At 42.1% G+C, this 15,688-nt stretch overlaps 1 protein-coding gene across 2 annotated transcripts in view; it reads left to right on the plus strand.

Annotated features, from left to right (window-relative positions):
* The window catches only part of lrrk1 (leucine-rich repeat kinase 1), a 102,635-nt gene that overhangs the window by 59,234 nt on the left and 27,713 nt on the right, over positions 1 to 15,688 (plus strand). Inside the window, exons 15-25 of one of the 2 annotated variants that reach the window (XM_034680522.1) lie at positions 384 to 598; positions 2,505 to 2,669; positions 5,603 to 5,775; positions 5,879 to 5,999; positions 6,175 to 6,334; positions 6,467 to 6,645; positions 8,822 to 8,919; positions 9,400 to 9,571; positions 9,657 to 9,826; positions 11,348 to 11,487; positions 11,895 to 12,210. In XM_034680522.1, coding sequence (XP_034536413.1) covers positions 384 to 598; positions 2,505 to 2,669; positions 5,603 to 5,775; positions 5,879 to 5,999; positions 6,175 to 6,334; positions 6,467 to 6,645; positions 8,822 to 8,919; positions 9,400 to 9,571; positions 9,657 to 9,826; positions 11,348 to 11,487; positions 11,895 to 12,210 — 1,909 coding nt within the window. Of the gene's footprint in view, positions 1 to 383; positions 599 to 2,465; positions 2,670 to 5,602; positions 5,776 to 5,878; positions 6,000 to 6,174; positions 6,335 to 6,466; positions 6,646 to 8,821; positions 8,920 to 9,399; positions 9,572 to 9,656; positions 9,827 to 11,347; positions 11,488 to 11,894; positions 12,211 to 15,688 lie in introns of both variants that reach the window. The other variant, XM_034680521.1, reaches the window with a different exon arrangement.

Consider the following 15,688-nt stretch of genomic DNA (forward strand, 5'->3'; position numbering starts at 1 on the left):
ACAAAAAACACACAACTGACTTTCCAAAAGAAGCAAGTCTTAAAAATGTTACCTGCTTTACCTCAAATTGTAACACTTAAAAGGTTGCTGATGTCTACTTCAGTACATAATACACCAACATGAAGCACTTTCTCCTCTACCACTTCTACACCTAAAGAGAAAATCTGATATATTTAGGCCCTCATGTTTTACACATTTTGAGTTGCACATTACTAAAAGGGACAAAAAGTTTAAACATTCAAATGTTCAAAATTTCAAGTGCAGAAGTCAGATAAGTGTCATTTAAAAGAGTCAAAGTGTGCATTCTCATTATGTGTGCTCGTTGTATTCAGTTAGGGGTTCATTGATGTCAACCTAACATTGACGTTGTCTCTGGTTCTCAGGTCCCGGATCTGTCCTAGCTTTCCTCCGGGCGCAGCTTCGAAAAGCAGAACCTTTCAGACTGCTGAAGATGCTTGTGATTGGCCCGCCCAGGCAAGGGAAGACCACCCTGCTGGAGGCTCTGCAGTTTGGCAGGACCTCCCCCTTCACCCCCGCAGACTGCAGCATCTCTACCTTTACATGGGAGCTGGACAAGCCCAACGGAGGGAAGAGCAGTGTAAGGAAAAGACAGACAGCTCATGCATACACACACACTCACTGTACCATCAGTTGTAGGATGGGTTTTTGTCCAAGAACGCAACAGAAACAAAGAAACCAAAAGTTCTTCTTTGAAGTTTTCCGTCCTGAAGTAAGAAAGGACCGTTGGATTTGATGAGCTGTTTGATTTCTGACTCTTTGATTCCTCGTCTTATGAGCAGCTCCTGAGCAGCTAGGCAGCCAGGGCGGCTGGGTGACTGTCAGAGGGAAGAACAGCCAGAGGCAGAAAGGGCCCGAGGTTTACTAACAACCTGTTCATGATTCCCAGAGATACCCCACCTACCAACCCACCCACTCACTAGCAAACCCCTGAGATCCACTCTCATGATTCATAGCTCCACAGAATGACACACAAAGTTATCAACACTCTAGACTCTAGAGTTGGATGTATTTTTGAATCCAGTCTGAACGCCAACGCCATAGGAACACTTTATCGTTCCTAACAGCACAGTCTAGTTTCCTCTGCACCTCCTCTGCCCCATGATCTTTAGAAAGATCTGCACCCCTAAAGTCGTCCATGGGGCACCACACTTTGTTCCTTTGACCATAGATTGTGTAATACCTGGTCGTCGTCTCTGTGACGTCACCTAATTGTTTCCAAATCTGAGTTTTGAAGCCTTTCGTCAGCTGTTGCCAAACTTAAAATGCTGGCTCAACTTACTTTTGGTGGACCTTACAACAGCTACATTGTGCCTGCATGTCAGCCAAGTTAGCCACACCCCTAATTATGCAAAAGGTGTTTTTTTTTTTTATTTAACCTTTATTTAACCAGATAAGTCCCATTGAGATCAAGACCTCATTTTCAAGGGCGACCTGGCCAAGAGGTCAGCAGCACACGTCAGAATAAATGGCACAACTCAACAACATGGAACATATATGCAGACAGTATGTAGAAGCAAACAATAATAATTTAAAAAGTGCAACTTATTTTCAAGTAAAGTGCAGTTTGTGAATATAAAACAGCATTTTAAAAACACAGGCACTGTTCTGGGGTCTTTCTTTCATTTAAGATAGACTTAAAGGTGTCCAGAGAGATGAGATCCGACAGATTCAAGTCCTTCTGGAGTTTATTCCAAGCAGTAGGAGCAGCAAAACTGAACGCTCTCTTACCGAACTCTGTCCGAACACGGGGAACACACATCCGCAAGGTGTCGCAGGAGCGCAAGGCATAGTGACTTCCTGATCTCTGAAGATAAACACATAAATACATTGGGACCAAGCCAAGTAGACATTTGTAAATTAGGTGAAGCCAATGTGTTTGCCTGCGCACACTCAGGGATGGCCAGTCGGCTCTGACATAAAGCTCACAGTGGTGAGTGAGGCGTTTGCAACCCGTGACAAACCTCAGCGCGCAGTGATATACACTATTTAAAGACAACAAACATTTAGCCGAGGCTCCCAAGTACAAGACATCACCATAATCAATAAGAGGCAAGAATGTTGCAGACACTAAAAGTTTCCTCGCTCTAAGGGAGAAACAGGATTTATTCCTGTACAGGAAACCTAGTTTCACCCTAAGTTTGTGATTTTAATATCTTCAAAACTAATGAGTTATAAAGAAATTCACCATTGGTTTTTACTACACAAACAAATGAATACCCATAACATACTATAAGTATCCCCTCTTATTGTAAAAGTGCTCAGTTTCACCTTCAGCCTCTTAGAAATGTGATAACTTTTTGTGCAGAGTAATAATCCCTGCAGCCTTAAGAGTGTCTACATGTGTCGGTGCTCTGGGCATTATTTCCACAGCAGCCTCTGTAATAACTGTTTCATATTTTTAGTCTCCTCAGGCTGTTTTTTTAATTCCTGATTTTTCCCTTTAGTTTCTTCAGAGTTCACTCAGCTCTGGTTTGACCCCGCAGAAGGACTCGGTGGCGTTTAACGTCTGGGACATCGGAGGTCAGGCCAGCATGTCCACAGTAAACCAGTGTTTCTTCACTGATAAGGCCTTGTACCTGGTGGTCTGGAACCTGGCTTTGGGAGAGGAGGCTGTGGCCAACCTGCAGACATGGCTGCTCAACATAGAGGTGAAGATAACCTCACAGACACACACACACACACACACACACACACATGCCTGCTGAGTGTATGAGTGTGAGAAGCAGAGAGGGGCTGATGGTGTTTGTGTTTCCAGTGAGGAAGGGAGGAGTGTCCTGATTTAAAGGAACATTAATTGCTTTCAGACCACATGAACCAAAAACTGTCCGCTGGATGTGACGAAATTGAAATATATTGCAACAACTTGCGTCCTTTGACATCAGAAACCTTATTACTAACAGACAGCAAATAATTCCCTCAAGCCCTCATTAGTGCTTGGTTAAAACTGCATTATAGGGAAATTCCTGTGATTCAGACTGAGGGCCTTATATTTTAATATTTGTTTTTAAATGTTAAATAGGTACAAAAGCAGCTGGTGGAGCTGTAATAGCTGCATCATAATTCTTGTAGGGAAATGGGCCCATTTAAAGTTCTTGTTTTTGTCCCTGACAGGCTCAGCAGCTTGGTTTCATACTGGTTTTAACAGATGAGATCACATCACCCTGATCTTAGCCTCTCTCCTCTGGCTCCCTGTTAGTTTTAGTATTGATTTTAAGATTTTACTGATCATTTTTAAAGCATGTATGGTTGCATCACGCAGCGTCACGCAGCGTCAGAACCTCCTTCCAAAGTCGAGGCTGACTGTGTTTTTGCCGTCAGGGCCCCTCGACTTCGGAATGACCTGCCTGAGATAAGGCTCCTCAGATTCAGTTACATCTTTTAAATCTCTTCTTAGAAACTTACTTTTATAGACTTGCTTTTTTGTGATGTCGCCTTTTATCCTTTTATCCTCATTTAGTCCATCTGACCTGATTTCTCAATATTCCCTTGGCTGCTTCTCCCCAAAAACCCTCGACCTTTTATTCATTCATTTAATTGCTTTCAGAGCTTTTAATTCATTGCTTTGTTTATTCTTTTTTTCCTCTTCTTCGTCGTCTTCTTTTTCTTGACCCTGCCTTTATTGCTTTTTAATGCTCATATCTGCTTTATTGTTCTTATATCCTTTTGTGCTTCTCTGCCTTTTGTTTATTTTATCATCTTAATTTGTTCTCTTGTGCTTATCTCTTTTTATATCTCTTTTTTTATTGTCTACATGATTTCATGTCTTCGGTCCTCTTGGTCTTGGTTCTTGTTGTCAGGTTCTCATGTTTCTCTGGTTCTGATGCTGTCTTGGTTAATCATGGGGGATTTTCTCGTTGTTTGAGGTCGTATACAGACCTGATCAAACTCTTAAGACCAGTTGAAAAATTGCTAGAATTTGCATTTTGCACATTTGGATCTTAATGAAGTTTTAAGTAGAGCTACAATATGTAAAAGCAAGAAGGGGGAGTGAGACAAAAAGCACTTTGAAAAAGTAATTTATTGAAAACAACAATTAAAGTGAAATAGGCTGTTTATCAGCTGATCAAAAGTTTAAGACCATCGCTCAAAAAATAACAAAAAACTCTCCAAACCAGAACAAAAAATGTTCTCAGTAGGACTCAGTAATGAGGAGCTCCACCGTTCTTGTTAATCACTTCAAAAATTCGTTTGGGCATGCTTGATGCGAGTGTTTCCAGGAGGCTAGTGGGAACATTGCTCCAAGTGGTGAAGATGGCTTCACGAAGGGCATCAACTGTCTGGAACTGATGGCCATTTTTATAAACTTCCCTTGCCATCCATCCCCAAATGTTCTCTATGGGATTTAAATCAGGGGAACATGCAGGATGGTCCAAAAGAGTGATGTTATTCTCCCTGAAGAAGTCCTTCATCAAGCGAGCATTGTGAACTGCAGCGTTGTCCTGTTGAAAAACCCAGCTGTTACAACACAGACGAGGGCCCTCAGTCATGAGGGATGCCCGCTGCAACATCTGCACGTAACCAGCCGCCGTTTGACGACCCTGCACCACCTGAAGCTCCGGTGTTCCACTGAACTGCACCCCAGATCATGATGGATCCCCCTCCACTGTGCCGGGTAGAAAACATCTCAGGTGGGATCTCCTTGTCATGCCAGTAACGTTGGAAGCCATCAGGACCGTCAAGGTTACATTTTTTCTCATCAGAGAATAAAACTTTTGTCCACCTTTCAGTGTCCCATGTTTGATGCTCCCTGGCAAAGTCTAAACGAGCAGTTTTGTGGCGTTGAAGGAGACGAGGTCTTTGAATCAGTTTTTTGTTTTTGAAACCCTTTTCCCACAGATGTCGTCTGATGGTTATTGCGCTGCAGTCGGCACCAGTAAGGGCCTTCATTTGGGTCGAGGACCGCCCTGTGTCTTGACGGACAGCCAATCGGATCCTCCGGCTCAGCGCTGGTGTAATTTTTTGGGGTCTACCACTTGACTTTTTTTGTTCCATAATACTCAGGATCTTTCAAACAATTTAGAATGACTGTCTTACTGCGTCCAACCTCAGCAGCAATGGCACGCTGCGAGAGGCCTTGCTTATGCGGCTCGACAATCCGACCACGTTCAAAAAGAGAAAGCTTCTTAGCTTTAGCCATCAGGAGGGCATGACAGTGTGAATGCCTGACAGAAAATGAAAATTTGGAGCAGATTTTGGCTTTTATAGCCTGTGGTCTTAAACTTTTGATCAGCTGATAAACAGCCTATTTCACTTTAATTGTTGTTTTCAATAAATAACTTTTTCAAAGTGCTTTAAGTGTTTTACATATTGTAGCTCTACTTAAAACCTCATGAAGATCCAAATGTGCAAAATGCAAATTCTAGCAATTTTTCAACTGGTCTTAAGATTTTGATCAGATCTGTACGTGTGATCAACTTCATCTCTTGTTTTTTGTTCAGCTGGCTAATCCATTTTTTATTTGTTTACTTGTTTGTAAAACTCCCTGGCCCATGTTAAAGATATAGTGAGTGTTTCGTTATGCCTTTGGTTATATTTTTGTCTGTAATATAAACTCACATTAGCTGTGTGTTGTGATCCACAGGCACGAGCACCCAACTCTGCCGTGCTGGTAGTGGGAACTCATTTAGACCTCATTGACACCAAGTTTCGCACGGAGAGACTGGCCACGCTGAGGGCGTACATTCTGGCTCTCTGTCGGTCTCCATCAGGGGCGCGGGCCTCAGGCTTCCCTGACATCACCTGGAAACACCTGCAGTAAGAGCACCTGTCACATTTTAGAGTTTGTTTGTATTCATAACTGAACATCTTATGAGCTTCATACCAGATGAGTGTGAATGATGTGTGTCTGTGTGGTCAGTGAAGTGTCCTGTAAGACCCAGGAGGGCTTGAATGGGCTGAAGAAGCTGATCCAGAAGGTGGCTCTGACCATGAAGGACAGCGGCAGCACGGTGGGGGGCAACAGACTGCTGGGCAGACTGGTGAGTGAGGCGGTGTGTTCGCTGAGGTTCATACGGTGTGTCTGTAAAGAGGAAGCTTCACAGTTTGATCCAACAGAGAGAAACTATGTTCTTACTCAATACAAACAGTACGTACAGACATATCTGTTTTCAGTCATGATTAAGTCCTAACTGCACTCCATCATGTCCCCCCCAGATCCCCAGGAGCTACCTGACCCTCCAGGAGGCCGTGATCGCAGAGAAAAAGAGGCGAGAGGGGGAAGGAGAGGTCCAGTACCTGACCGACACCCAGCTGGACTGCATCATTGAACAAAACCCAGGAAGTGACATCCGAGACTACGAGGACTTGAAGACTGGTACTTTGATTTGTTCAGCAGTCAACCCTGTGAAAATGATTCCTGTGATGAAATGATCTGTAAGGTCAAAGTTAGTTGAATTTTCTGAATGCTGAAGAAGCTTTTCTCTTTTCTTCCTGCGTCCACATCCAGCCCTCAGCTTCTTGATAGAAACAGGGACTCTGCTGCACTTCCCGGACACCAGCCATGGCCTGTGCACCCTCTACTTCCTGTGTCCTGTGTGGCTGTCAGAGTGCCTGGAGAGGATCCTGCACCTCAAGTCCTCCCGCTCTGTCGCCAGGAACGGAGTGATCCGAGCTGAAGACCTCAGGGTGAGCCTCAGGAACCAGTTAGTGTGTCTCTGCAGACTCTGAGTCTAGTTTTTGTGATCTCCATAAAGATTTGTATGATTTAAGTAACAAGCTATAGACACACCAGGCTGTGAACATATTTACTTCTATTGTGAGTGAAAACGGACACATGGGCATGGCATGACATGTGGACTAAAGAGCCTTCCTTAGCATTTGCAGACAGCCTCAAGTGGACACTCAGGGTACTGCAGTTTTTTGCACTTCTGCATTGGCTTCATTTTTCAACACCAGAGGTTGCTGCTTGATCTTCAAAGTCTTCTTTATTGTCAAAAAACTGCAGTATGCACCAGACATACTGAGGATTTGATATTACGTTTCACTCTCAGACCCTAGCAATGACAACAACAGATAAACATAGGAAAGCTAGAAAAAGATGAGAAGTAAGCTAATAAAAATAATGAAATACTGTTTAAAACTGTGCAAAAACTTGGCTATAGTGCAATTTAAAATCAATCCAAGTTATTATGCAGGTATCAGTTTTGTGAATATTTAAAAAAACATGTTAACAGTCGTTTACAAATTTATGAAGAATTCAGATAGTGAATATATTTCTTCAACTGTGTGGTTAAAATGATGCTTTTCAAAGTACGTCGGCTGTATTTTTAAATAAATGCAGAATCTGCAGAAATGAGTGTGACAAATTATTATGCAAGTTGGTGATAAGAGCATAGAACTTGTGAAAATTAAAAACTAGGCACCATTTTAAACATTCTATTGACTGGAAATACTAATATTTACTACAACTGTATTCAAACTTCAACAAAAACAACAGTTTTCTTTACATTTGTTACAAAACAAAACTGTTAATGTCTTTGAAACATTTCAAATCTAAAGTGTTTCTCTAATGTCCAATATAACCTCCTTTTCTTTCAGTGAGGGTCAGAGGTCACTGTAAACTGATTTAGTTTCTGATGACTTCTCTGCTGACTCTGTGAGCTGTACCTTGTATGGCTTTCCAAAGATGCTCTTTGAGCTGTATTTCTCACCATCACTGTGAATTATCTTCTTTATTATTGACCACAAGTTCTCAGTCAGTCTGAGATTTTTACACCGTCCTGAACCTCTTGGTCCTTTTTGGGTTCATGAAGATGTAAAAGTTTCCTTCCATGGAGGAAAAGACATTCAGCTACAGTGAAAAAGACGCTGGTGTTCACGTATGACAATGCACCGTCACATGCCTCATGTTATTCCCAGGACAGGACGGCTTCTCAGGGCTTTAAAGAGGATCGCCTCATGAACTGGTCTGCCTGCTCACCTGATTTCAACCCGACTGAGAACTTGTGGTCAATAATAAAGAAGATAATTTACAGTGATGGTGAGAAGTACAGCTCAAAGAGCATCTTTGGAAAGACATAGAAGGTACAGCTCACAGAGTCATCAGAGAAGTCATCAGAAACTAAATCAGTTTACAGTGACCTCTGACCCTCACTGAAAGAAAAGGAGGTTATATTGGACATTTGAGAAACATGTCAGATTTGAAATGTTTCAAAGACATTAACACTTTTATTTTGTAACAAATGTAAAGAAAACTGTTGTTTTTGTTGAAGTTTGAATACAGTTGTAGTAAATATTATTATTTCCAGTCAATAGAATGTTTAAAATGGTGCCTAGTTTTTAATTTTCACAAGTTATATGCTCTTATCACCAACTTGCATAATAATTTGTCACGCTCATTTCTGCAGATTCTGCATTCATTTAAAAATACAGCCGATGTAATTTGAAAAGCATCATTTTAACCACACAGTTGAAGAAATATATTCACTATCTGAATTCTTCATAAATTTGAAAATGACTGTTAACATGTTTTTTTTAAATATTCACAAAACTGCAACTTGCATAATAATTTGGAACACGGTGTAGATGACTGTTAACCACTATGCCAAAGTCAACCCAAACATATAAGAGCACACGAACCAAGAGGCAGGAAATGAACCAAGGAGTATCTCACAATCTGCTGAGTCAGCTCAGAGTCTTATCAAAAACAAGGTTTACCAAACGATAAAGAAATAGTATTCTAACCACGGCACAGGCAGGGAGAAGTGTCTTTGATGGCACAGAGTAAATCTTCTGGCTCTCTGAGTTGTTTCTGTGTGCAGATGTTGATACTGGCTTCCTGTGGTGATGTTCTCTAATACAGATGCTGTTGGTAGGAACAGGCTTCACCCAGCAGACGGAGGAACAGTATTTCCAGTTTCTTGCCAAGTTTGAGATCGCTCTGCCGGTGGCCAACAACAGGTAACGCATGCTTTATGCTTGTTAATAAATTATTTGAAATGCAAAGCCTGTGCCTGCTTATGTTACAAACTGAATGCTACTGGTGCTAGAAACACCAAATCAACCATCCCCAACATGTTAGCAGCAAACTACAAACACTGATGTCATAAACACCGGGCTACCAGCTCACCATGGTCCTGCTAACATCTGCAGCCCGGTTTGGCAGCCGTTAAGCACCCATCTGTAAACGAGAGATTAATCAGCACACCAACAAACAGCCTTTTAACAACCTAACAACACCTTAACAGTTACATGGAAAGCTGTTAGCACCATTAAACATCTGCACCCATCTTGTATCCTCTAATTACTGCAGAGGAAACACTTCGACCTTCTTCTCTTTAAGTAGCAGAGAGTAAAATCTGCCACTAGTGCCAAGCCACAAGCACGCCCTCTGTCCCCTGACACCTTCATCACTTCATCACTGTGTTCCTCTTGCTGTAGTTACCTGCTGCCCCACCTCCTCCCCCCAAAACCAGCCATGGACATCCACAGCTTCCGACAGCAGACCAACAACACCCTGCAGCGCCTCATCAGGATGAGCTTTGTTCCTGCTGGATTTTGGGAGCGCTTCATTGCCAGGATGCTCATGAGCCTCACAGAGATGGACCTGCAGGTACTGGAAACAGCAGCTTATCATCACTTACCTCTTCTACTTTTAGGCTCTTGTGTTCATGACCTGTTATTCTGTGTTTGTGCAGTCATTCGAACCAAAGAGGAACACCAGGTGTAAGAGCAGCAGGAACTCTGTGATCCATAGTTTTGCTGGAAACCAGCAGAGGAACCGCTGCAGCACCTTCAGAGTCCGACGCAGCAAGACCATCTACTGGAAGGAGGGGCTGATGGTCACCTTTGATGGAGGTTACCTCAGGTCAGAGCTGGGGCAGGAATCATATAAGACAAATGATTAAGAGAGGATGTGAAGAGTTTAAGAACAAGGCTTAGATGCCAGAAGAAGCCATTCAGGCCAGACATCTCTTGAGTCAAAGGACCTTCCTGCGGTGGAAGATGCCATATTGGTTGTTTACAAAAAAGGCTGAAGAGACACTCTTGTGATTGGTTGGGTTTATCTGAGATCAGAGAGAAATAATTTAGGATGAAGACAGATCTAGTTCCACCTGAAAATGAGTACGAGTATGAGCTGGCTGAAAACTCAAAATCTTACCAAGTGAAATTGTCTCATTTTTAGTCAAACTTTCTTCTCCCACTTGATTTAAGATACATTTACTTAACAAGTAACATTTGAGCAAGATAGAGGGACTTGTTTTAAGACATCTTAAATATCTTGTTCAGTCAAACAATCTTGAAATGATCTTGTTTTGAGTTGTAATTTAGAAGAAACAAGGTTTATTTAAAATTTCAGACATTTTTCAAGCTGAGATCTTATTTGTAGAAGATGGATAATCTTGATTTAAGACAAACACTTTACTTGATTTAAGTAAATGCATTTTATTGGAGAATCTATCAGAAAACAGCTCCATTGATAAAAGAAAGAAAGAAAGAAAGAAAGAAAGAAAGAAAGAAAGAAAGAAAGAAAGAAAGAAAGAAAGAAAGAAAGAAAAGTAGTTGTTTTTAAGGGTGGGTTTCAGTTTTCAGACACTGTTTCTTTAAATCAGATCAAAATATTCATCCTCAAACTACATGCACACAATGAAACACCTACTTTAGAGCATAGCTGTCTTATCCTAAAAAACAACATGACTGAATATAAGTATATCCAGCTCACTATGAGAAGACATTATATCTCAAAATGAGACAATTAAACTTTGTCATCTTAATTCAAGTACAAGATGGTCTTAAACCTAGAGAAGTACTGCTATAATACAACTCAAATGAAGGTGAATATATCTCAAATGAAGAAGTTGACATGAAATGTATTAGTGCAGAAATCTTTTTTTGAGTGAAAAAAATACTAATTGTTATCATTCCTGTCTTATTCTGAGACACTAAGCTTTAAAATACTGGTACAATATTGATTCAAATAAGTTTTCCCTGCTAATTTTAAGATCACAGTTTCTAAATATTTCGTCTTATTTTAAGAAATCTTACCAAGCACATTTTCACTTCTTCTATTGGCAGATTTTGTTTCTTATTTCAGGTAAAAGTACCTTGTTTTTTTTTTTTTTTGGAGGGGCATTTTTTCCAGTGTGATGACGTCAGGCTAGAATAACTTAAGTATACATAAGTATTTAACAAGTTGCATTATTTTTCAGCCAATGCAAAAAAAAAACAGTGGGACAGTGGTGCTCTTTTAGTTTCATCACAGCACCATCTGCAGTATAATCTACCAGCTAAGCCTGAGCACACTGTTAGACTGAGGTCAGTTTTGAAGGAGTAAGTTAAGTTGTGAAAGGTGATTCAGTGAAATTAGTCAGTGTTTGTGCCCCTGCAGTGTGGATTCTTCAGATGTCAACTGGAAGAGGAAAAAGAGTGGAGGCATAAAGATCGTCTGCCAATCAGAGACCAGAGATTTCTCTGCCATGGCGTTCATCACTGATCACGTCAACTCCCTGATGGAGCAGTGGTTCCCCGGTCAGTCCCCGGCTCTTCATTCATGTGCTTAAAGTGACTGTTGATTTTCAGCTCTGAATGCTTGTTCATATATGTTCAGTTCAAAAGGAAAGCAGGTTTCTCTCCTTGGGGAGAACATATGAGGTCAATGCAAAATCACAAATAGTGTTGTTTGACACTAGGTGGAGGAATCACGCAATGTGACTCACAAATGTGCAAGTTGGCCGCCCTTTGAGTGATTTTCCTGTTTACTGTTGCAGTGTCTTTGTTTCCCTTTAGAACGTTCTGCAGTTCCTCTTAAACTGGATTTATTTACCTAGACTGAAACTTGCCCAACATTGTATTGTCTGTTTAGCATCAGAACGGCTGTCAGCCCTCAGAGTAACAGTCCACGCTTATATTTGCTGTCTTTTTGTCCTCTGTTGTAGCTCTGACAGCCAGCGAGAGTGATGGGAGTCTCCTCATAGAGCAGTACGCAGCCTGTCCCCTCTGTGCCTCACTGGGCCAACAGCAGCAGGGCGAGCAGGGTGAGCGTCCAGTCCGCTGGCCCCATGAAGACAGAGAGAGAGGAGGACATGAAGGAGGAGACAGAGACGGAAGCACAGAGGTTCATTACTTTAACATGGAGGACTGTGTGCTAGCTGCAGTGGACAAGGAGCACATCATCTGTCCTCAGCACCCTGAGCAGCCGGTCCCTCTGCAGGAGCTGGTCCCTGAACTCTTCATGACAGACTTTCCTTCACGGTAGGTCCCCTCTCCTTAAAGTTGGCTACAAGGTGTAAGGGGTGTGCTGAAGACTGAAGGCAGAACGAGGACAGGTGTAGTGGTGAGAGGTGGCGCTCTGTCACAATGATCGTCATCGTGATGAACCAATAACAGTGTCTACGTCTACTGTTACTGTTAGATCAAATGTTTCACCGTAAAGACTTTAAAGTGGGAAGATGAAAAACATTTCAACCTGTGAAGCAAATCTGGAGAATTTGGAGAGACTTCACTTCCAGACTTCAAACTGCAGTGTGCAAACATATACAAACAGACAATACATGAGCAGCTCAGAGAAAGAACATGACATTTGAGATAATAATAATCCATTTTATTTTTAGGCGCCTTTCTTGACACTCAAGATCACCTTACATCATTAAACAAACACAGAGTTTAAGTAAACAACAATAATAAAATACAATGGTTTTAAAAGAATGGACAGTGGAGTTGTGGTCAGTCTAAGTCAGTCTAAACAGATGAGTTTTGAGTTTGGATTTAAAATGTGGGAGTGAGTCAGTATTACGGAGGTCAGGTGGGTTCCAGAGCGGCTGAAGGCTCTGCTCCCCATGGTAACAAGGCGAGCAGGGGGGACAGTGAAGTGGATGGAGGAGGAGGATCTGAGGGTGGGGACGGGTGTGGCAGTATGGAGGAGGTCAGAGAGATATGAAGGGGCGAGGTTGTGTATGGATTTGAAGGTGAGGAGAAGTATTTTGTAGTTGATCCGGTGTGTGATGGGGAGCCAGTGGAGCTGTTGCAGGATGGGTGTGATGTGGTGGATGGAGGCGGCGCGTGTGATGATACGGGCGGCTGAGTTTTGAACCAATTGTAGTTTATGGAAGGTTTTGTGGGGGAGGCCAAACAGAAGGGAGTTGTCCAAACCGAAGGTAATGAGGCTGTGAACAAGAATGGCCGTGGAGTGGGGAGTGAGTGAAGGACGGAGACGGTTAATATTCCGTAGGTGGAAATAGGCGGACAGGGTGACGTGGTTGACATGGGAGGTGAAGGAGAGGGTGCTGTCGAGGATGACACCCAGACTCTTAACCTGAGGGGAGGGGAAGAGGGACGAGTTGTCGATGGGAATAGAGAAATTATGGAGTTTGTTTAATGTAGATTTTGTGCCAATTAAAAGAAGGTCAGTCTTATTGCTGTTTAATTTGAGGAAGTTTGAGGTGAACCAGGATTTTATTTCTAGGAGACAATTAGTTAGGGAAGAAGGTGGAAGTGAGGAGTCAGGTTTGGTGGAGAGGTAGAGCTGGGTGTCATCCACGTAGCAGTGGAAGTGAATATGATGTTTGTGGAAGATGAGACCAAGCCGAAGGAGGTAAATGATGAACAGCAGGGGCCCCAGGACAGAGCCCTGGGACACACCTGTGGTGACGGGGACTGAATGGGAGGTGAATGATTTAAATTGAATGAACTGAGTACGGTCTGAAAGGTATGAATGAAACCAGTTAAGTTAATAAGAGGTACACATCCTCAAATGAATGTCACATGAACATCACTTGCTGCAGAAGATAAAGCACAGCTAAATATTGAATATGACTTATCACAAAGATGACTGTCTTAGTGATATATTTGAGGGTAAGATGTGGTATTTCTAGACTTCCTACACATGATATATTTACAGAAGGCCTGTTTGTAAAGCTTAGCTGATGTTTCAATGCCTTTTCTGCAGTAGCTGCTCTTTCAGGCTGATATCACAGTGATTTACATTTCTTTGAAGCTGATTGATTTATGCTCGATCTGATTCACATGACTAGGGTCCATTTCAGAAAACCAAGAGTTTGTTAACCCTGAATTGAGGGAAACATGGGAAGCAGCCAGCTAGCTTGCTCTGTCTTTGATTAGTCAGAGTCTGTTCAACAGATAACTTGTCCAATTGATCTCTCAGGGGTTTCTACAGGGGAGACTCCAGTCTGATCAGGGCTGGAGAGTTAGTTGTTGAAACCACATGTAGCCACAGTAACAGACCCAATCAAGAACTCTGTGTTTTACGTCAGGGGTGATGCTCTGCTGTCTCTCACACACTGAGCTCCTTACGTCAGTCCTCTCTTCAGACTCATTCCAGAGGAGCTGGGTCATTTATTGCAGCTGCTCCACACTCACACTGTCACAGACCAACAACATGTCCCTGGGCTCTGGCTGCGTAATGAGTTGCAGCTTACTTGTTGCCAGCTGCTGCATCTGTTAATTTACAGTCAGGGCTCACTCCTTCAATGATTGGATAAATATCAGTGTGTCTCTGTGTCCTGCAGGCTGGGTCTGTTGTGAAAGCATATCTCTTTCACACCCACAGGAATGTTTGTTACGACAGTTAAACAGCCCCTCCAAATATTAGCACAATGCAGTTTGATGTTTTGGAGTGGAGCTCCTGAGAAATGGAAGATGGACGTTTAATAGCTGGGTGTACACATTAAAGCTTTATTATTCTATTAGCTGTGACAATATTGATCCACTGTTTGTGTGAGTCGCCCGTGCACTGCTGGGCTGTGTGGCTCAAGCTTGTATGAGCTCACAATTATGTGGTTGAAGCAGCACATAAAAGGCTGTAGGTGGAGAAGTAAGCAATCACAGTCACACAACTGTAAGACAATAAGGTTGAAGATAAGAATGACACAAATATGACACAACACCAAAGACACAATACGAAAGACACAAAATAAAAGACACAAAATAAAAGACACAACACTAAAGACAAGATACAAAAGACACAACACGAAAGACACAATAGGAAAGACACAACACCAGACACGATACGAAAGACACAACACGAAAGACACAATAGGAAGGACACAACACCAAAGACACAACACGAAAGACACAATAGGAAAGACACAACACCAGACAAGATACAAAAGACACAACACGAAAGACACAATAGGAAGGACACAACACCAGACACGATACGAAAGACACAAAATAAGACACAACACGAAAGACCCGATACGAAAGACACAATGCAAAGACACGATACAAAAGACACAATACAAAGACACAACACGAAAGACCCGATACGAAAGACACAATGCAAAGACACGATACAAAAGACACAATACAAAGACACAACACGAAAGACACAACACGAAAGACACAATATGAAAGACAACACGAAAGAACAACGCGAAAGACAGAACACAATACGAAAGACAACACGTAAGAACAACACACAAAAAAACCCACGAAAGAACAATATGAAAGAACAACACGAAAGAACAACACGAAAGAACAACGCGAAAGACACAATACGAAAGAACAACACGAAAGAACAACACGAAAGAACAACACGAAAGACAACACGAAAGACACAATACGAAAGAACAACACGAAAGAACAACACGAAAGAACAACACGAAAGACACAATACGAAAGAACAACACGAAAGAACAACACGAAAGAACAACACGAAAGACACAACACGAAAGACACAATACGAAAGACAACACGAAAGAACAACGCGAAA

This window comes from Notolabrus celidotus, chromosome 3, assembly GCF_009762535.1.
Source record: "Notolabrus celidotus isolate fNotCel1 chromosome 3, fNotCel1.pri, whole genome shotgun sequence".
NCBI classification, from domain to species: Eukaryota; Metazoa; Chordata; class Actinopteri; order Labriformes; family Labridae; genus Notolabrus; species Notolabrus celidotus.